The 21,615-nt window shown below is 34.9% G+C and overlaps 3 protein-coding genes across 5 annotated transcripts; 2 read left to right on the top strand and 1 right to left on the bottom strand.

Annotated features, from left to right (window-relative positions):
* Positions 1-200: 200 nt before the first annotated feature.
* On the top strand, positions 201-6,244 carry LOC102629045 (ferrochelatase-2, chloroplastic). 3 transcript variants are annotated; one of them, XM_006466131.4, is made up of 11 exons: positions 201-357; positions 450-586; positions 1,145-1,472; positions 1,921-2,064; positions 2,253-2,354; positions 2,901-3,004; positions 3,100-3,226; positions 3,409-3,561; positions 4,849-4,949; positions 5,140-5,341; positions 5,609-6,244. In XM_006466131.4, exons 2-11 carry the CDS (start codon positions 474-476, stop codon positions 5,831-5,833), a joined length of 1,599 nt encoding a protein of 532 aa, XP_006466194.2. In that variant the 5' UTR covers positions 201-357; positions 450-473; the 3' UTR covers positions 5,834-6,244. The 3 variants fall into 3 exon arrangements, with proteins under 3 accessions (XP_006466194.2, XP_052300276.1, XP_015388769.2); XM_052444316.1 differs by having other exon boundaries at positions 215-357; positions 439-586; XM_015533283.3 differs by lacking the exon at positions 201-357 and having other exon boundaries at positions 387-586.
* A 1,174-nt stretch (positions 6,245-7,418) lies between these two features.
* On the bottom strand, positions 7,419-11,585 carry LOC102629712 (serine/threonine-protein kinase SRK2A-like). The gene is made up of 9 exons (XM_006466133.4): positions 11,179-11,585; positions 10,972-11,046; positions 10,754-10,855; positions 10,610-10,663; positions 10,415-10,507; positions 10,229-10,321; positions 8,858-8,962; positions 8,601-8,699; positions 7,419-8,003 (listed from the first exon to the last, which is right to left on the bottom strand). The coding sequence occupies exons 1-9, from the start codon at positions 11,296-11,298 to the stop codon at positions 7,683-7,685; spliced, it is 1,062 nt and encodes a 353-aa protein (XP_006466196.2). The 5' UTR covers positions 11,299-11,585; the 3' UTR covers positions 7,419-7,682.
* Positions 11,586-17,640: 6,055 nt separating this feature from the next.
* Positions 17,641-20,371, top strand: LOC102629986 (patellin-3-like). Its single transcript, XM_006466134.4, has 4 exons — positions 17,641-19,104; positions 19,199-19,323; positions 19,453-19,588; positions 19,926-20,371. Exons 1-4 carry the CDS (start codon positions 17,866-17,868, stop codon positions 20,214-20,216), a joined length of 1,791 nt encoding a protein of 596 aa, XP_006466197.2. The 5' UTR covers positions 17,641-17,865; the 3' UTR covers positions 20,217-20,371.
* The last annotated feature ends 1,244 nt before the right edge of the window (positions 20,372-21,615 follow it).

Here is a 21,615-nt window from a genome sequence, read left to right as displayed (position 1 = left end):
CTCTTATTGTAATATATAGTGTATCAAAAAAAAAAATTGTGCATGCCAGGAACGTTTCCATAGTAATTTTTGAGATGACAGACAACTAATAATATTTTGTTAATAAAAAGATATTACCCTAAATAAACAAAAAAAATAAAAAATAAAATAAAAGATAAGGAAGAGAGAGAAGTCGTGGTTGGCTTCATTCAGTTCTCATGCGTCACTCTCTCAAGTCTCGTCAGTCTCACTTAATTTTTCCTTTTTTCCCCCCCCAAAAATATAGGAGAGCACCAAAATATCAAAATTCACTCACAATCTTGACCATTCATTTGCAACCTGCTCTTGGTTATTAATTTTTCGATTTAACAACATCCGGTGATTTCTTTTATCTTATTTATTGGATTTTGTATAAATTTTTCTTCTACTTACTGTTGAAGATTTTATTTATTTATTTAGTTTTGGCTTAGACGGCTACACAACAGTGAGTGAAAATGCAGATGAACAGTGCTACAGCTCCATGTCCGCCTTCTTCTTGTTCTACTTCGTCTACATTTCCGCCTCCTCCTCGCTTCACCTCCGTTTCTCGCAACTCCAAGTCCCCACTGTATGTCTCTCTTTCACTCTCTTTCTTGCATATATCTTGTATTTTGGACATTGACTAATCGGATTCTATCAACTGGCTGCGCTCAAATTATATACTTTTCGTTCTAATCATCAACTGTCTGCGTGTCTGTATGAGTTTTTCTCTGCGGAAAATGGTGATTTTTTAAGATTTCATAGTTCTTGCATCTCATAACTGGTAGCAATTTTTTTTTAATAATAATAATTATGCCTTTCTTTGCTTATTGAATTTTGGGAAGCTTAGTGACTGAGCAATTAAACTACTAAATTTTTATTACATTTTTTTTTACTCTGTGCTTATTTATTCATTTACTTATTTATCATCATCGTCAAAAGTGGCCTTTCCACATGTTATTGTTTCTTTAGTTAAGTAGTATGCGGCACTCATGCTGCATTTGCCAATTGGGTTCCGAGTGACTGCTTCATTGGATTTTAATTTATTTATACAGAACTCTGTTCCTTATCAATGGGCTTATGTTATATGTTAACGATCAATGTGATTTGTGTGATTTTGAAATTTTGTCATTCCTTGCTCTCATAGGCCATTGCCACGGGCAGTATGTACCTCACAAAGGATGTATCGTTCCGCTGGGGTTCCTAACGAGGCCTATCTTAGTTCTAACACCTCAACAAATTACGTAGTTTCCAGATATTCTTTTGGATGGTCTGAAACACAACCAATACTTCCTAAGCAATCGGTCAACAAAGATTTATCACCTTTGGCAGCTTTAGTGACCTCTAAATCTCAAAATTTCTCGACAGCGTCTCTTGTTGGTGATGAAAAGATTGGCGTGTTGTTGCTCAATCTCGGAGGACCTGAAACACTTGAAGATGTGCAGCCTTTTTTGTTTAATCTTTTTGCCGATCCGGTAACATTATCCTTTATTTATTTATTTTTTGGTAATAAAACTAATATTTCTGTGCCTATTCACTGAATCTAATAAGTGTAGGTTAAAAAAAAAAAAATTGCTGGACCAGTAGTCTCACTTAAAGAAAAGATCATTTATTTAATTTTCTAGTCATAAGTTTTTCTGATTTTCCTTGATATCATTTTGTTACCTCTAAAATTTACATATGTTATGATGTCAGCTTTGTCCTCTTTTCCTAACACAATGTCTTGTGCACAGATTAGTGCTGCAATGGGATAGTTTACATTAGTTGAATTTGATAATGTATTTGCTCACTTTCTATATTCTGTATGTACCATATGCTTTTTCTTGTTGGGTTCAGCTTAATATGTATATTTTATGTAGCATTATTTTAACTATTTCATACTTTGACATTAACATAATCATTGGACTTTGCTGAACTGAACAGGACATCATACGACTGCCAAGGCTGTTTCGTTTTCTTCAAAAGCCTTTGGCACAATTCATATCTGTAGTCCGGGCACCCAAGAGCAAAGAAGGCTATGCATCGATTGGTGGTGGTTCTCCCTTGCGACGGATAACTGATGCACAGGCATGATTTAATTGAAAAAAAAAATTGCTTTTCTTCTGGATTTTCATCATTTTCTTTGCATAAGAGTGAGACTATACTTCAAGGGACATAAGCTTTACACAAATGTAGATCTAAAAAAGTGATGTCATCTTTTTATGTATTTCTGTCTTGTCCTTGTACTTTCATTGGCTATCATTTCCTGCATTCAGGCTGAAGAGTTGAGGAAGTCACTTTGGGAAAAAAATTTGCCAGCAAAGGTGTATGTCGGTATGCGTTACTGGCATCCATTTACTGAAGAAGCTATTGAACAGGTATCTTGTCAGCATTATGTAATTTTCAAAAGCATTTTCTTTTTCTTTTTTAATTTGATTTTTAAGAGACTTTCTCTCTTGGATCCTGTTTTCCTGTGATTTTGCTACACATATACCAAATCCTTCGAAGTTTGTTTTCTCTGTCACATAAAGAATGGTAGTTAGTCATTTATTTAACACTAATACATCTTTCCCTTACGTCAGGTGACACACAAATATTCTTGGGAAATACTAATAATAAAATCTGAAGACATTTTTGTTTTGTGCTATAGAATTTTTTAGGTATTTCTGGTTGGATCCACGAGTGACAAGAAAGGAGCTGTCCTTTTCTATTTCAATAAATTATGGCAGCTTTTGATTGATTATCCTGCATTACTTGTTCTTTTACCAGAATCGTTAATAGCTTAATAGCTTATAACCTTGTTTTGTGTTATTCAAAAACTTTTTGTCTATCTATCAGTTGATACCAAAACCTTGTGTGAGATTAACTTAATAAGTTGTATTTTGATACCAAAACTTGGTGTTGATTCTTTATTCATCCTGTAGATTAAGAGAGATGGAATTACAAAGCTTGTTGTGCTTCCACTTTATCCTCAATTCTCAATATCAACCAGTGGTTCAAGCCTTCGACTCTTGGAGAGTATATTCCGGTGATGGATGATATCAACCTGTTACCTTGTTATTATAGTATAAAGATATTATTAAACTAATAATCTGAAAAGATAGTTGATTTTTTTTTTTCCAGGGAGGATGAATATCTAGTGAACATGCAGCACACGGTTATACCTTCCTGGTACCAACGTGAAGGATACATCACGGCAATGGCAAATTTGATTGAGAAGGAGTTACAGAACTTTGACTCCCCTGAGCAGGTTCATCCTTGAAATTCAACCCTATTTTTTGTTCATTTTTGGTATATTGTTATTTCATTGTTGTACATGTTGTTAATGGTTGATTGCTTGATGTTCATAATCTTTACTATATGCATTCTAAGTGACAGAGACTCTCTTTTTGTCATACGAATTTGATTCGACTTACTGGGGAATGTCTATAGGTTATGATATTTTTCAGTGCTCATGGGGTGCCACTCGCATATGTGGAAGAGGCTGGTGATCCTTACAAGGCAGAGATGGAGGAATGTGTTGATTTGATAATGGAAGAGTTAGAGAAGAGAAAGATAACTAATGCATACACTCTTGCATATCAGGTAATTTTGTAATGGTAAAGCCGCACTAGTTGGATTCTTCTTATCTTGATTTCTAAACAGAGATACTGACTGGTACTCTTAACTTGAATGATGTTGACAAAGAGCTTACTGTCTTGGACTTATTGGAAACATTGGATTCAGTATTCCTTATGAGTTTTTGTATTCAACTTTTATAATTTGTTCGTGCAAACAAAAGAAAAATCACGAGACATTGGCATAATTAATTTTGTTTATTTGACAGGAGTCAGGTGATGCTAAGTACTAATGAAACGATATACCTTGTGTGAAGAGACTTATAGAACATGTATTTCATGTATCTGTCTGTATAAATGATTTCTTATTTTTGTCTAGCAACTAAATATTGTACAATCTTTCCTGGTAGCGTCAGAAATAGCCATTAATCATGAAGAATTAATAGGACGTCAAATTTTGAGAGAATTCATAAAGAGAAGATCCAAACAAGGTGGAGGTGGGGGGGATTTATCAAGAGCAGACATGGGAAGATACTGGATATGTAAACTTTGAAAGGAGGATGAACATGTTAGTTCTGTCAGAGTCATTGAACTTAGGGTGCGTTTGAGATTGAGGTTGGGCAGCTGTAGCTTAAAAGTTATAGCACTAAAGTGTTTGGTAAACACTAACTGTTGTAACTTATAAGCTATGTTAATATGATTTTTTACTTGTATAATGAAAAATCTATTATATCTTTAATAATTTTGTCAAAATTATTATTTCAAATTTATATTTACTACATATTATTAACTTTTGTTTGATAGTTACAACTTTTTTTCCACAGCAGTTATAGCTTAAAAGTTACAGCACCTCAATCCCAAACATGACCTTAGATATTGAGATGACCTCTGCATTTTTATAATTGATAAAAAGCACAATTTAGCTACTAGTAAATCTAAAGTGTTGTGTTAGGTTAAAGACAAGGAAATTTAAGCTCTAACTTGTCCTCTCACATGCAGGTCATTATTTTCAAGGATATTACTTAATTTCAGCATCTCATAGCTTGCTATAGTTGTTCTCAGATCTATGCAAATGGATTCACAGATTTGAACTAATTTTCATCTTTCTTCTGCTGAATGGTTGGGTTATCTCATTAAAATCATCTGTAAAGAATTACTTTCATCCATTCAGACTGATGTTACTATATTCACATTTTAGATTCTCTTTTAGTATATAAAGGTTTTCTAATCTGTTTTTGCATGTCGTAGGAATTGAATATTTAGCATTTTATAATCATGGTGTGTAAGTTTGACAGTTAGCCAAATTTTCTTACAGAGCAGAGTCGGGCCTGTGGAATGGTTGAAACCCTATACTGATGAAACAATAATCAAGCTCGGGCAGAAGGGAGTAAAAAGTCTTTTGGCTGTCCCTATTAGGTAATATCATCATATCATTATCACTGATATTATGTCACCTGATGATCTTAGTTTGGGCTTGTTATGCATTGCTGCATGATGATAAATTGTTAGTTGAATTAGTCCTTTTTTTGGCTATTTTTGTTATTATTTTTGGATATTGAAAATAAGGTTTGGCTTTCTATTTGTGCTTGTGTGTGTTTGATTGCAGTTTTGTTAGTGAGCATATTGAAACTTTAGAAGAAATTGACGTTGAGTACAAAGAGTTGGCTCTAAAATCTGGTATAGAAAAGTGGGGGCGTGTCCCAGCATTAGGATGTGAAGCTACCTTCATTTCAGACTTGGCTGATGCTGTTATTGAGAGTCTACCTTATGTTGGAGCTATGGCTGTCTCTAATCTTGAAGCTAGACAGGTATTGTTATTGCATCTCTAATAGGTTTTAGAAATGAAGTACTTGATAATCATGAAAGTAAAGTTAGAAACATTTATAAGCTCTCTGGCAGTGACAGTTACTGTTAGCATCACAATGTTGACTGGAATATTTGTTCTCACCCTATCCCTGCAGTAACCATGCATCATAAACTCTTATCAGTCTATATTTTTCACGAGCATTGCTGATTTGCTGCCTTTTCTAACATTACATCATGTTGTCTGATTGAATGTTTGGGATTTTCTGCAGTCTTTAGTTCCACTTGGCAGTGTTGAAGAGTTGTTGGCAACATATGATTCAAAACGTAATGAGCTACCTCCACCTGTAACAGTCTGGGAATGGGGTTGGACCAGAAGTGCCGAGACTTGGAATGGAAGAGCTGCTATGCTGGCAGTGCTTGTTCTGTTGGTCCTAGAGGTCACCACTGGAGAGGGGTTTCTGCATCAGTGGGGCATATTGCCCTTGTTTCAGTAAATGGAGATCTAATAAAGATTCTCTCTGTTTCTGCTATCAAGATCGTCAAGTGTAAATTTTACACATTCTATTAGCATTCCACCCTACATTTTCGTTTCACTGGGTAGCATTGATGTCTACCATCACTGTAGATGGATTTGGTTAATAGTTTCTGACTTTCTGTGCAAGTTACACCGCACCACTTTTGGTGAAAGTAAAAGGAAAAGGAAAAACAGCATATAGACACTGTCACACTGTAATATAATACGGTTTTGTTATGTCTGTACTTGATGCAATTTTCTCTGAATGATTATGTTGTAAAATTTTGACCTCTTTAGGGTCTGTAGTTTAACTTTGATGAATGTTGCAAATGACTGAGGAAACTGTTGTTACAATGAAATTTTCTAATCATTTAAAAATCAATTAGGGATATGATTTTTGTTCTTTTTTTTTTAATTATTATTTGTAATATTAGACAACACAATTCTACTATATTAGAATGAAGTTTGTCATGACCTATCTTAATATAATTCAATCCATTTGAAGCCTAGACTTCAGTAAAAAGTCTATTGAGACATTTCTCAATAAAATTCATGTAAAACTCAGTTTGAAAATTTGCTCGAAAGTAAAGCAGAGAAATTATACTCCTATAACCAAATGGAAAGACTTAAATTCTTAATTTAAAAGATAGAATAAAGTAGTGTCAACTACTCGACTAAGGAGTGGTTGATGGTATAATAAGTGATGCATTTATCTTTAGATGTGTAACCTTCGTTGTGAAGATGAGTATTGACGATTATTTTGAATAAGATTTTTTTATTGATGCATCTTATTTTTCCTTAAATTACAAAAGGATGTTGTTCTCTACTTTGCAAAAGCTTCGCACGTGTCGCCTATGTGCGGACTTGTGTTGTGTGCCAATGAGGCAAGATAGATCGCCAAATTCCGACAAGATTATTGAAGCTCCTGCCTCTTGCATCAAAGCCGTGGGAAAGTCTCCACGAACTTCATTACAGTCTTACCCAAATCCGAAGGGTGCAGGAGCATCATGGTAGCTGTGGATCACTTGAGCAAGTAAGCTATCGCTGTACCTACTTAAGCCGCCCGTCTCTTCATCAAGCATGTAGTGAAGTAATTTTCTAATTTTTAGTATTGTACTTTTCTATAATGCCTTAATTAAATCATTAGTCCTTGTTCAGATATAGAATTATTTATTAAGATAATTACCTTAACTGATAATGCAAATGATTTATTTTCATTTTTAAAATAAAAGATTATTAAAATGAAAGAAACTTATTTTTAACAAACGTAAACTATTGTCATCGGTTTGTTAATCGCATTTGTTTCGTTTCATTGTCTTGGCCCAAAATACCACCACTGTCACCGTCACACCGTAAGTCCACGACTCAAAAACGCGGCTCATTTGCCAGTTCAGTTTTAGTTCACTATAGACTCTGTACTGGGGTTGAATCACCTTAGATCTCCTACGCTCATAGATTAATAACAATAAACAATTACTATGTGCCAAAATAAATCTTTAACAAGGAAATTATCTACACTATTTCTCTACAACTACCATTTAACAAGAAATCACTGAACCATACCCTTTAACACTAATCTTCATGGTTCTTATTAACCGCCACTTCTTAGATATATATTGAGTCCATGGCGGTGGGGTAAAAAAAAAAGTAAATTACATGCATAGTTTCATCAAGTCACAGAATTTTGAAGATCCAGTGCTTTCTAGAGAGAAGTAATCTTTGGACACGCAGCTATTATTATTAGTTATTATACATAAAAATAGGAAATACTAAAGTCACGTAACTATGATTATTATTAAAAGAAATAATTTGGCAACGATTTTACTATCTTAATTGACTTGATATTCTCCACTTGCATGCACCTCCTTGACCCTCTTGTCATATTCATCTTCTTCGTCGTCATCTTCTTCCAACTCATCATCTATATCTTCCTCCCCTTCTTCTGCTCCCCACCCAAAGTTCTTGACCGTCCTAGAAGATGGAGGTGGGTTTCTCGCCTCCCCCACAATTTTCATTATCTCCTCCACACTTTGTAGAGAAAAGCTTGGGTTTTCTCTCTGGTAATAAACGGCTTGAGCTGACTCCGTTAGCTCCCTAGGTAAGTTCTTTAAGAACCATGGGTGATTCTTAATTTCTTTAAGTGTAATTCTCTGCAAGAGAATATAGATGAAAAATTATTTCAATATGGATTGTGTTTCAACATAGTATAGAAATCAACACTGAGGGAGGGTGCATTGCAGTTACTAATACATCATGCTTAAAAGTTGGACTCATTTGACTAAAATGCATAATAATTTAATGGCCACATCTCATAGAATCATTTGAACTAATATTATAAGTTGTCCATGTATGTGCATTTGCTACATCATCAAACTAGCTAGTACTTTTTGAAAAGAAGATATCCTTGCATGAGAAGGAACTGAAGGTTAAGTAAGGTTTGTTTTAAGATCAAGCCTACATAATCTTTCGTGTTACTAAAAATACAAGGACTCTCTGGGCCAGCATATATGTCAGCTAAACACATTAGTTCTTAAACTTCAGTTACATGCAAAGCAAAAAGTAATTGAGGAATTCATTGAAACTAAAATGCAGGCAAGATTGGATGGAGGCCAAAAAGCAATCTTCTAGAACCTAATAGAGAGCATCAGAAAGCCGCAACACATTATAGTTACAGTATTTCATTATGGGGCTTAGTGGCTAATTGAAATGATGGAAGTTAAAATGGTAACTTTAAAAGTCATATGTACCCTTGATGGATTTGCAACAAATAAGCGAGAGAGTAGGTGTCTGCATTCTTGAGATATGTGAACATAGTCTGGGATTCTGTACTGAACTGCCATTATTTTCTGCAGAAGATAATAAAATGAGTTCCAATATACAAAGTAGCACGAATGGTAGTGATTTAACTATAAGCGAAAGTTCTAATGGAAGAAAAAAAAAAAAATAATAATAATAATAAAGAACGCGGAAATTTATGCATATAATAGAGAAGGCCAGTTATTACCTGAATTGTTTTCCTGAAATTTTTAGGGTCATCTTGGTCTTCAAAAGGGTATGCACCAACTAGCATAACATAGAGAGTGACCCCACATGACCATACATCTGCTAACTGAACAAAGGCAAGAAAAGCAAGTAACATATTAACAAGACATTTTCATTTTCAAGCTCATTTCATTTTTTAAGCAAAGGCTACAAAGGTTTTTAAATCGCGAGCATGTACAGCAAAGAACATTCAGTTAGTCATAGAAGTACAAGTATTTTCAAACTGGAAACTGCTTGCAAATAGTTACAATGTGATTATGTGAAGAAGAATATACAAGCAATATAACAATAACATGAAATTGTGCAAACACAAAAAAAAAAATAGCTCTCTGGGAACCTTATGCGGTGGGAAAAGACTTTTGCTTATCCTTGCTGCAAAAATAAAACTATGATATATCAAATGTTTTGCTTTCATTAAATTTAAACGTTAGCCAAGATTTTAAATAAAAAATCCATTTAGTGAATGTGTGTGACTGATAAGCATGCACATCCCTTATCCAAAACCATCACAAAGGATTTATAATGTATCACTTTGCACTAAATCTGTCACCATTTCTTTACTTCACTTATATTCCTTGTGAACTCATTGAAAGCCCCTGTATTTAAGTTTCATTTTTGCTGCTTACCTCAAAGCGCGAACAACACCCCCCCCCCCAAAAAAAACCCAAATTTGTTCTGAGTAGGATTACATTTAAAGGTTTCCTTTTACCACATAGAGTGGCTACCAGCTAGCCTACTAGCAGAAACTATTATATTTAGTTGGTGCAAAATGAAATAACAAAACTTATCTGCTTAAAATTATGCCAAATTAGCAGGTCTAAGAAATCCTCCTGTTGATCATCATTTTACAATAGTGCGATCATCATGCAAGCCTTCAAGGCAGTCAGAACCCAGACACATGGAGTGGCTCTAAAGTTAGAGCTAAATTAAAGTATTAACAGAAATATATGAAAGCAACAATAAATAATAAAAAAAGTATCTGATAAAATGCAGTACTAGGCTAGCATGTGCATTAAAGTTGATTTGGTTCTAACGCGTAGAATCACATAAAATAATCTTGTCCAATTGGACTAAAAGGCATAACTTCCTTTCCCTTAAGGAATTTAAAATAACAATTGCTGCCTTTAAAAAATAAAAGTTGGTTCATAATGTCTAACTGCATAAACAAATAGTGGGCTCACACCCATCCCAATTAGTATATTCCCCCTTTTTCTTGGTTACTCATTAGGCATCAAACACAAATGTGGTGCCTTAGATCCAACAATGATCACCAAATAAAAGGATTTGGCCTATAATTTCTCCACAAAAATAAGATAAGGAGCAAAATACATACTTTTCCATCATATTCTCTCCGAGAAAGAACTTCTGGTGCTATATAAGCCGGAGTTCCAACTGTTGATTTGGGTCTTGAATGCAATACAGATGACTATTCCAGAATAAAGAAGAAAATGAACAAACAAGATAACAAAAATGCTTAAGTTTTATTCGATAGTGAACTAAAATTGCAGCAGTTGCAAACCTTAGAGTAACCAAAGTCACATATTTTCAGACGTGGGGCAGCACTTCCATCTAATAGGGTATTTTCCAGCTTCAGATCTCTATGGCATATTTGCTAAGATAGATAGATGTAAGAGCAAAAAATTAAAAACAGTCGTTATTATGGTTTAATTTACAGAAAAGTTAGATTTATCATCATTTCGATTAAATAAATTACCATGGAATGGCAATAATTGACGCCCGAGATCAGCTGCTGGAAAAAATATCTACCCTGCAGCAATTAAATAAGGAAAGCAACGCATAACTAAACTAAATAAATGTAGATAAAAACAAGTGAAAAGACACTCAAGTGGGTGAAAACCTCATCTTCACTGAATCTACCGGCATTGCAGATTCGATCAAACAGCTCTCCGCCGGCAGCATATTCCATAACAATTGCCAAATGAGTGGGAGTCAAAACCACCTGAAAATTTCAAATCCCATTAAATCAAAACTGTTAAAATTTGAGCCTGCAAAAGCAATTCAATTGTTTAAAGTTAGGGGAAAAAAAAAAGAAAAAAGAAAGAAAGAAAGACGTGCCTCCTTGAACCGGATAATATTTGGGTGCCTAAGGGACCTGTGATTTATAATCTCTCTAGCCACATTCTCGTCTATCTGCAGCCTCACAAACCAGAGCAAATCAAATTCTTGAACAGATAAAAAATAAGAACCCATTAACTACTTTCAGCTAAGCATACAAAGGTCATAATTATTTTCCAGGAAACCAAACAGAAATAAAGAAGGAACCTTGCGGCCTCTTTCAATGTATTTCACGGCAACAAGCTCTTTGGTTTCTTTGTGTCTCAAAAGCCTTGCCACACCAAAATTCCCAGCTCCCAAATCCTTCACCAATTCATATTTCTCCATCTTTTTAATTTTCTTCTAACACCCCAATTCAATTTCTTGAATCTTCTCTTTGATGAGCAACCGAAACTCGAAGTCTCGCTGTTTTTATGGCCTTCTGCTAATTTTTTGATCCAAATCTAAGTACTTGCAATAAAAATAATAATACAGTTAATTGGGATTTATAATAATAATAATTATTGTTTCGTTGGAGTGAGGTAGTGGAAAGTGATAGTGTGTGTATGCGCGCTCTCGCACGTGGAGGAGAAATCAAAATAATAATATTATAATCAACGGATAGTAATGGAGTATTATGGGACTCCATGTTCAACAGCTTGAATCCAATCACTGGCTCTTCAATCATCTTCATTATCGTTTACTTTTCTTTTCTTTTAAATTAAATATTTTGTTTTCTTTCAGTTGCCTTCTTTTATGACCGGGCTTGGATCTCCAAACACGGCTTTGGGCTTGGAGACCTAACGCGGGGGTTATTTTGACTTTTCGGTTGCCGTTTTTTTAAGCCATCGATTTTACTCCCCATCTTCACTTATGAATTTTCCAACTGTTTTCCCGCTTTGGGTTATTAGCATTTAATTATCTAATTTTTAATCTAATAAAAGAAATTTACACTTTTACTCTCCTAAAATTATGAGAATAAAATTAAAAAAATAATACACGCATTAAAGTTAAGGGGAGCTCTATTTGCACTCTAAATATTACTCTGAATATCTTATTATTTTGTACACTCAACTTTAAAATTTAAATAGTTGAGTTTTATTTTATACACTATTAAAAATACTAAAAATATCCTCGCTTAATCTTTAATAAAAGGAAAAAGCTATTTGCCCCGACTTGCGCCCCGACTTGCGCCCCGAATGAAACGCGCTGTTTTGAGATTAAAAGGAAACGCACCGTTTCGACGCATTTTTTTCTTTTCTTTTGGACTCGTTTTGACGAACTACAACAGAAACACTTTTTCCTTTCGTTTTACTTTTTGTTCTGCAATCACTTTTTGTTTTGCAAACAGCAGCAATAGTTCTTGCGCCTGCAAACAGAAACGCATTTCAAACAAGTGCTTACGTTGAGGAACCGTTGTTGGCTGCCTTATGCCAAAACCCATGTACAAGTTGGCGTTTAAATTCAGCACTCAACTTTCACGAGTCATTAAGTTTTGATATGTTAAAATTTTGTGATTTATGAAAAAGCAGGCACTTACAAGTGCTCCATGGGCATTCCCTAAATCAGCTCTGTGTTGGCAAAAGCACCTTCAGACTATGCCCAGAGACAAATATGCAGACAAAGCATGTGGCATCTAGTGCATTTAAAATTTATTAAATTACAGGGAAGACGAAAAAAGAAAAAGAAATAGACATGCAAGAAGTACTACAGCTCTAATAGTGAACAAAATTAAAACCAACAGCCTTCCCAAATCAATGTCAGAGACTTCAACACAATCATTTGGAACAGCAAATCACATGAATCCGCAAGCAACATTTGAGAATACAATCATTCAAGTGATTGGAGAAATCCATATAAGTTTCCATCCTATATACACAAGCAAACAGACACATGAAAGTTGTGTTCAGTCACATGCATAAAGAGCTAGCATATGGAAATGGTCCGCGAAAAATGATTGTGGTTGGAGCTAGCATATGGAAATGTTTTGCAGTTTGCAGTTTGTAGTTTGTGGAAGTTCTGGGTGCCGAGTGTTGTGGTTGGAAAGGAAAGCAAAAAGAAGGATAAAGCAGGAACTAGCGACGTCGTTTTGGTTCCAAATTAATTGAAGTATATGCTCACCCACGTGCTGCCCACCTTTTTCGGCTGAAATTAAAAAGCAAAAAGAAACGACGTCGTTTTGTCTTTCGGGGCGCAAATTCGGGGTAAATAGCAGCACTCTTAATAAAATTATCTTTATTTTATCCGCACACAGATTAACTATTCAATACATCCTTAAATCGACTTTTGCCAAATTGTAATATCAGTTTTGTTTTGCCTTTTCTTCATTATTTTTTCCTATCATTGTTTTTTTTTTCCACTATTCTTTTTGAACTACAACAATTGAACCTGATTTTTTTTTTTTAATCATATAGGCGACGTGAATAATCTCCAATCTAGGCAAATGACTTTTTTTTTAACACATGAAGGAGCAAGTTCTAGGATTTAAAATAAAGAATAATCATAAATAAATAATTGTTTTGATGGGAGTCCAAAATAATAATCTTATGTTTAATTATACTAAACTGTCCTTAAATGTAAACTAAATTATAAGTATTTTTGTAATTAAGAAAATTTTAAAATATGAGTTTTTGAAGTATAAATAGTCCCACCCTAAAGTTTATCACATCTGAAGTGTATCTAAGTAGCTTGTGCCTATGCTTTATTAGCAAATGTGTGTTTAAAATTATTATTTAGTTTGGTGCATATAGTTTATGGAAAGAGTTAGTAATTCCAACATTTTTAAATTGTTTGTTTTTTTTTTCTTTTTTTATTGGATTTTTGAAACAATCAGATTGTTTAATATGCCTTTATTTTATCATTAATAACTAAACAACCCATTTTTTTTTCTTTTTTTGGTTGTTAAAGGCTTGAAGCTCTTACTAAAAAACAGTATCAAAGAAACTTTGAGTAGTTCGTTTATAATCAGTTAACTAATTATGGTTTAAAGAGAATAAGCTGAGAGTTTTAATGTATATGAATATAGCTTTGCAATAAACCTTATCCCAAAATAATATGATTTCCTTGGATGTCCTGAACCATTTGATTGAATTGAAGATAATCAAACGGTTGATATTCCAAGGAAACCCTATCTATATAAACAATTAGAAATCAATAACTTTTTTTTTTTAATTTTGTTAATCTCGTTTCTTCTGCCAACATGGAAATATGATATTAGGTCAAGAAAAAGGAAATAAAAGAAAATTGACATTGGATGACCAAATTAGTACTGCATTTTTTTGGAGAGTGGCAATTGATGTTGATTCAATTAGTAAAATCTTAAGGGATCATATAAAAGGTCTAACATTTTGAACGGTATTGATACTAGTGAGAGACGGGTTTGATTTTTGTTATTACAATATCTGAAAATGATGAAGCTAGCCTTATAAATGCTTCATGGGTATGTAATAACACATCAAACACGGCGACATTTGTGTCTTCGTGGAAATGCTCGTGGGTTGTGGCATGCGCAGCTGTTCATGCTAAGGCCTGTCATGTCAAATCATGTCACCATTAATTGATGCATTTTTTTCGAGTCAGATTCAGATGTGAAGACAAATTATGAATTGTAGCGTTCCTGATTTCCGCCGTTAGCAGGAAGCATGGGTGCCAATCAGCCAATGCCATGCTATTTTCTTTTGATTTTTGAGTCGGGCACTGGGCCAGAGTCTTTTAATTCGGTCACAATAATTTAGATACAGGGCCATTTCTTCTTCAGTCCCAAATTCGGAAAAAAAATTTTTATTTGATTGTATTTTTGTTTTTCTAGACAATTTACTACTTAGTTTTGGGTGCCAATTTATTTATTTATTTCGCTAAAAGATGACGTGATGTAGATTACGATAGTCGTGTACAGAGCTCATTCGACAGATCTCACTCAACCCAATGGCCTTTTTTTAGAGAATTAGGCCTATGTAATAAGCTCAGCCCAATTCAAAGCCCATAATCCCAAGAGTAATACAAAATACACACAAAAATTCCCTTCTTACACCCCTTTCCTCTGCTCGACTCCGACCCCGATTCTGCATGAAAACAGGTGTGGTGAGGAATTTGAGGGGGGCATGTAGGCGGCTGTAGCTTCACTAATCACTCTCGTCCAAGAAGGCCTTTGGTGCTCCTCAAGCATTGCTTTTCATTTATTAATTATTTGTCAAATGTGCATACATATTATCATGATTAGTTAAAATATATATGCGGCAGCAAGTGAATAAATAATAATAATAATATTTGAAGGTGGTGTTTGATTGGAAGGAGAGAATAAAGAAGACGAAAGTAATTTAAATTCTCTTTTTATTTACATTGTTTGGTTTGACAAAATATATAAGAATTTAATATTCATTATAATGTAGAATTTGAATTCCACACCAAATAGTGAAGAATTTAAATTCCTTTTATGTTAGAAACTAAAGTTTCTAAAATTACCCTTCAACTTTTTAACTTGTTTAATATCATTAATAATTATTATTTTATTGATTTAATATTATAAATGGATTGCCGCCGAAAAATCATCGGATTACCGTTGGAAGGTCGTCGGAAAGTTGTCGGGCCACCCCCATATGTTGCCGAAAAGTTGTCGGGCCACCCCGGATGTTTCCAGAACGTCGCTGGACCTTCATCGCCGGCCACCAGACTGTCATTTTATTTATATATATATATTATTACTAATATAAATAATTAAATATTTAAGGTAAATGGTCAATTAGTTTAAAGAAAAAAATTATAATTCATTTCCTTATTAAATTTTACATCAAACCAAATAACAAAATTTAATTTCACTACTTTTCTCAATTCCTTTCTTCTCTCTTCCTCTCCATTCCACTCTTTTACTCTCCTCCCTTTTTTACAAACCAAACATGACCTAAGAGTATTCAATAATTTTCCCTCTAATTTCAATTCATTATTATAGAGCGAGAAAATTTTATGCTGTTCAACACATCATGTCCATTCAATATATATATATATATATATATACACCTTGAAATTAACCGATCATAATAAAAGGATAATAATTACTTAAACACATAACATATATTCATTGGACATTCTCATTAAACCCGTCTTATATAAACTTTTCTACTATAAAGTATGTTTTCAAATAATTGAAATGCATGGCAAAATACATGTACTCGTAGGGTTTCTCTGGATAATCGAAATCTCACAATTTCGTTTCATAATTGCCGAGGTTAAGAAACTGTAAATAATCAAGATTAAAATTAAATTAGAATTTTAAAATTGATGTTTTATTCATCCAAAAGTAGAGTAATTAAATTAAACATAGTTATTTCACTTGAAAATTAAAATATGCGATGGACCGATTATGATGTTTCTTAGGAATTAGCCCCATATGCGAATAATCTCTATATATATATAAAGTTGGAACTTGAGGAGGTGATGAGGCATCACCATTTCTCATCTTTGTATATTCTCTATTATCTAATAAATAGAGAAATTTTCTTTTAAATTTGGCTTTTCATCTTCTCATAATTAATTTGATTGTTATTACACAATAACAATTATGTAAAGATTTTAATGAGGCATATTATTTGTAATGAACATCCAAGGGAGAGTGTTATGAATTTATTAAAATAAATGTAGATGTTTATAACATATATCTCTTAGTCTCTCCACTATCTCCCATTAACAACCTTTAGCTTCCTTATAACTCCCACTATCTCCCAATAAATTATGATCCATAATTTTTCATTAATTTCATGGAGTGATTATGTAACTATAAAAAGAAGAGCTCATCTTTTTGTTTTGTACACACACAATTGAAATGAATAAAATCACTTTATAATATATTCTCTCATTTTATTTTTTATCTTGCGTTGCTTCTTTATTTATATTGCTGGCTAATAATTTTTTTTTTATAAGGCTGCCCCATATTTTTAAAAAAAATTAATTCATATTTTTTATCAATTTCATTAAATATAAAATAAAAAAATGATAATATTAATTTTTTTTTTAAACCGCATGAAACACGGTTCTATTTTCTAATTTGATAATAAACGTTCCTGAAAGAATAATTATTATTGGTGTAAATTGTAATTGTGAGATGTGCTAGTGCAGTCTCCCCACTCACTAGCCGCACAAACGAGGGAATATTGGGACAAATTAATTTACAACGTGGCAGCACGCTATTCCCCAACCGCCTTCATGTGATACAGAAGAACTGACGTTCCTCGTGCAGTCCTACTAAGCAAATGGTGATGAGGATGAGGAGGTGTACGTGGGTCCCCGGGGGCCCACCCGCTAAGGAATGATCACGGCCAACTCTTTTTGAACGGTCAAGATATATCCAAACAAGAAATGGGTCCCATGGACAGAACAGGATCCTATGCATCCAACGCATCGACGGTCTCGTTTCAATATTTCCACCCTTTTGCCAGTAATGCATATTTTCACTTTTGCAATTGCAAGCAAAGCAATTATGAGAACTGCATGCATTTTGTAGGCCCAACAACAGCAAATAAAATTAAGCAAACAACGGGCCGTTCACATTAATGGCCGTTATAATCTCCCATCATCCGAATTAAAAAAATTTGCCGCCTCGCACGCCGATGATTTATGTGCAACAACAGCAACCGTTACGAAAATGATCAACAAAGTGGTGGACTCATTGTAAGTAGTGGGTCCGCACAAAAAGGAATTATTGTACAAGCTGAAGCTGCCCATTTGCGCTTGACAGCTTAAACCCTTGAACCAGAACCGAAACTAGAACCAAACCGCCACTTGTTTTCTTATATATATAACTGCTTTGCTTTCCTCTCACTTCATTCCTATATCAGTATCACCATTTCCATTATTCTTTATTTATTTGGTTGGGCTCTTAATTAGAAATAATTAATATCAGCAGCAGCAGCAGCAGCAGCAACTATGGCGGAGGAAGTTCAAAAGACAGAGTCCCAAGAGACAGCTGCTCAAGTTGAAGAGGTGGTGGTTCAAACTGATCATGTGCAGCCGGCTGAGAAGACTGCAATGCCGGCGGTAGAGAAAGAGGCACCGGTGACATTGCCGGAGACTGATGAGGCTTCTAATAAAGAGACTGAGACTCCGAAATCCAGCAGTGGTGACGATGCTGAGAGTGAGCAGAAGGTGCCCGAGTCTGGTTCTTTTAAGGAAGAAAGCACTAGAGTGGGTGATCTTCCGGATAATGAGAAGAAAGCGCTAGACGAGCTTAAGCAGGTTGTTCAAGAAGCGCTTAACAAGCATGAGTTTAGTGCTAAAACAACACCAACACCAACACCAACACCAGCACCGGCAGCAACAAAAGAAGAAGAAAAGAAAGAGACTGAGGCTGTCGTGGCAGAGGAGGAGAAGAAGCCAGAGCAACCTTCGGAACCAACAAAGCCAGAACCAGAAATTGCTGCTCAAGAAGAAAAGGAAACTGAGGTTATTGAAGAAAAGACAGCTCCAGAAGTTGCTGAAGCTGCAGAAGATGATGGTGCCAAAACTGTAGAGGCCATAGAAGAGACAGTTGTAGCCGTATCATCTTCTGTTCCACAAGAGCAATTGCCTCAATCTCCAGAGCCAAAGCCTGAGGCAAAGCCTGCTGTCACTTCAGAAAATGAGTCAAAAGACACGAAGACTGAACCCGAAATGGGGCCTGAAGAGGTTTACATATGGGGCATTCCTCTCCTGGCTGATGAGAGAAGCGATGTCATTCTCTTGAAGTTCCTCCGCGCCAGAGACTTCAAGGTCAAAGATGCATTCACAATGCTCAAGAACACAATTCGATGGAGAAAGGAATTCGGCATTGATGATTTGATTGGGCAAGACTTGGGTGACGATTTGGACAAAACGGTGTTCATGCACGGATTTGACAAAGAAGGGCACCCTGTTTGCTACAATGTGTACGGGGAGTTTCAGAACAAGGAGCTTTATCAGAAAACGTTTTCTGACGAAGAGAAGAGGCAGAAATTCCTGAGGTGGCGAATTCAATTCCTGGAAAGGAGCATCAGGAAATTGGATTTCAGGCCCGGTGGTATTTCTACTATTGTCCAGGTCAATGACTTGAAGAATTCTCCAGGACCTGCTAAGTGGGAGCTTAGACAAGCTACCAAACAGGCCCTTCAGTTGCTCCAGGACAATTACCCTGAGTTTGTTGCTAAACAGGTAAATAGTTTTAACCCCAACTAGTATATATATATATATATATATAAAGTAGCTTGTTATATACTGATTAAGTGTTTTCATTTTAATTTTTTAGGTGTTTATCAATGTACCATGGTGGTACCTGGCAGTTAACAGGATGATAAGCCCATTTTTGACTCAGAGAACTAGAAGTAAGTTTGTCTTTGCTGGTCCATCCAAATCAGCAGAGACCCTTCTAAGGTAATTAATTAGCATCTAAACTTGTTACATGTATAGTTATTTTAAGAAATGTCAGTCGTTTTACATTGTTAATATATATTGATTTTCTTGGCTGATGCATATTTAAACTTCGGTTTGAACAACCTGCAGGTACATAGCGGCTGAGCAACTACCAGTAAAATATGGAGGACTGAGCAAAGTAGGTGAATTTGCTGCCACAGATGCAGTTACTGAGATCACCGTCAAGCCAGCAGCTAAGCACACTGTTGAATTTCCAGTTACTGAGGTTAGTTTTTTACTTTTTCTTTGGTCTTTGTGGCCATAACTCATCAGTCAAAGGTTCTTTTTACTTTTTAGAATCCAAAGAAGGATTGCGACAATTCAGCTTCGGGATTGTAATATTCAAATACAGAATCTTTTCTTGGATTCTCTGGCGCTACTACTAGTATCTTTCTTATGTTTTCTAGTCGAAAAATGCATTCCAATTGACTTGTTCAACGGCAGGACGTAAAGACTCGTGCTCTAGAGAAAAGATAATGAAATATCAAGCACATAATTTTTCATTTAATCCTTGATTTGATATATTAACAATGGGTTTCACTTCCAATTGATAATATGTGTAGGAATGCAATTTGACCTGGGAAGTGCGGGTAGTGGGATGGGAAGTGAGCTATGGGGCAGAGTTTGTGCCAAGTACTGAAGGAAGCTACACGGTGATAATCCAAAAGGCTAAAAAATTGGCCTCAAATGCTGAACAGCCTGTGGTATGTGACAGTTTCAAGATTGTTGAACCAGGCAAAGTTGTTCTCACCATTGACAATCCGACCTCTAAGAAGAAGAAGCTCCTCTATCGTTTGAAGACCAAGCCTTCTTCTGGCCATCAAAGCTTCAAGGACGAATTATGTTGTGCCTAATTTTCGTTGATAAAGAAAGAGAGGTCGAAAACTTGAAATTGTTCGTGGATTTGCTTCTTATTATATCTCTGTTAAATTATATCTTTTTTTGAGGGGTTCTTTACAGAACTTGTTAAGAAGTATTTCTTGCTATATAAAATTTCAATTTGTTTGTTTGTCTGGAACTTCATTCAGTACAGCTATGGATGTTTATAGGGACGACAATGTAAATCATGCTTTTATTTTGTGCTATCTATATTTCCCTCTTTTTAAAATTTTTCTACACACTTTTGAACCTTTCGAGGCATGAAATAAGGAGATACTTATCCTGTGAAGGGACAAGACCAAAAACAATACTTTATTTCTTATATAATCTCTGATAAAGCCTCCATTTCTTTCTGATTTCATCATTGACCACGGCAACATGTCATGTGAAAGCAATAGCTCTGCAAAGCCAAAAGAAGCTGGAAAGGGCAAAGAGAGGTGCGCAATCTGCAATGCGAAAGACTTTAGGATACAAGGAAGAATTATTTAGATTGACAATTATGATACAATGTGTATGCAACCGTATACTATCACATGATTAGTGCAACTCTGTTCTCGGACCACGTTCGTAGTTTCTTTATTTCGTTTGGGTCAATTGAAAGGACAATAAAAGATAATTTCTGATCTGTCAAAAGTTAAAGATAAAGGTAAAAGCAAAAGCGTGAATTGATTATTGATGAAACATAATGTGGTCGGGCATAGAAATGGCAGCAAGCAAAGCAGGTGCTCATTATATTTGTTCTCGATGGGTCCAATCCAAGACAGCACAATTGCAGTTTCTCGAATCATAAAATCCTATTACTCCATGTGCAGCCTGGGGGATTTGCTTCGACTTAGTCTGCTTTTAATTATTTCATATTGAAATTGGACATTCAAAGTTCTCTAGGTTGATTTAAATGGCTGCAACAATGGCCTGTCCCATGTTTTCAAGCATACTTATCTTTGGGTTTCGTGCATGTCTGCTGCTTTTGTATATGGACCAATTAAGCTGCCCCTACTTGTGGGTTATGCGCAGGAGATGCACTAATGATTCACTTCTAAAATATTTCCATCTTAAATGAAGATGAGAATAATTCTTTATGCAATGCAAATGCTAAATCAGTGCAGCGTAATTTGAAGAATTACTCGGGAAAAGTTATAAATACATGAGATTCCAATATGAGCAAAATAATACAATACTCCTACACAATTCTAGGATTGTTCCTATCTAAATAGGCTTTATATGAACAATTTGTGTTTCAGGCAGGTAGAAAAAGCAATGTTTACAAGAAATCATAATAATTTTCCGTTATTTATTAAAAAAAGTAAAAATCAGCCGATGCCAGAATTTGATCGGATATTTAAAATTATTGATCAGTGAACGATAGCTCCAAAA

Source organism: Citrus sinensis, chromosome 7 (assembly GCF_022201045.2).
Source record: "Citrus sinensis cultivar Valencia sweet orange chromosome 7, DVS_A1.0, whole genome shotgun sequence".
Lineage (NCBI taxonomy): Eukaryota > Viridiplantae > Streptophyta > Magnoliopsida > Sapindales > Rutaceae > Citrus > Citrus sinensis.
This window is presented reverse-complemented; position numbering and strand designations above follow the sequence as displayed.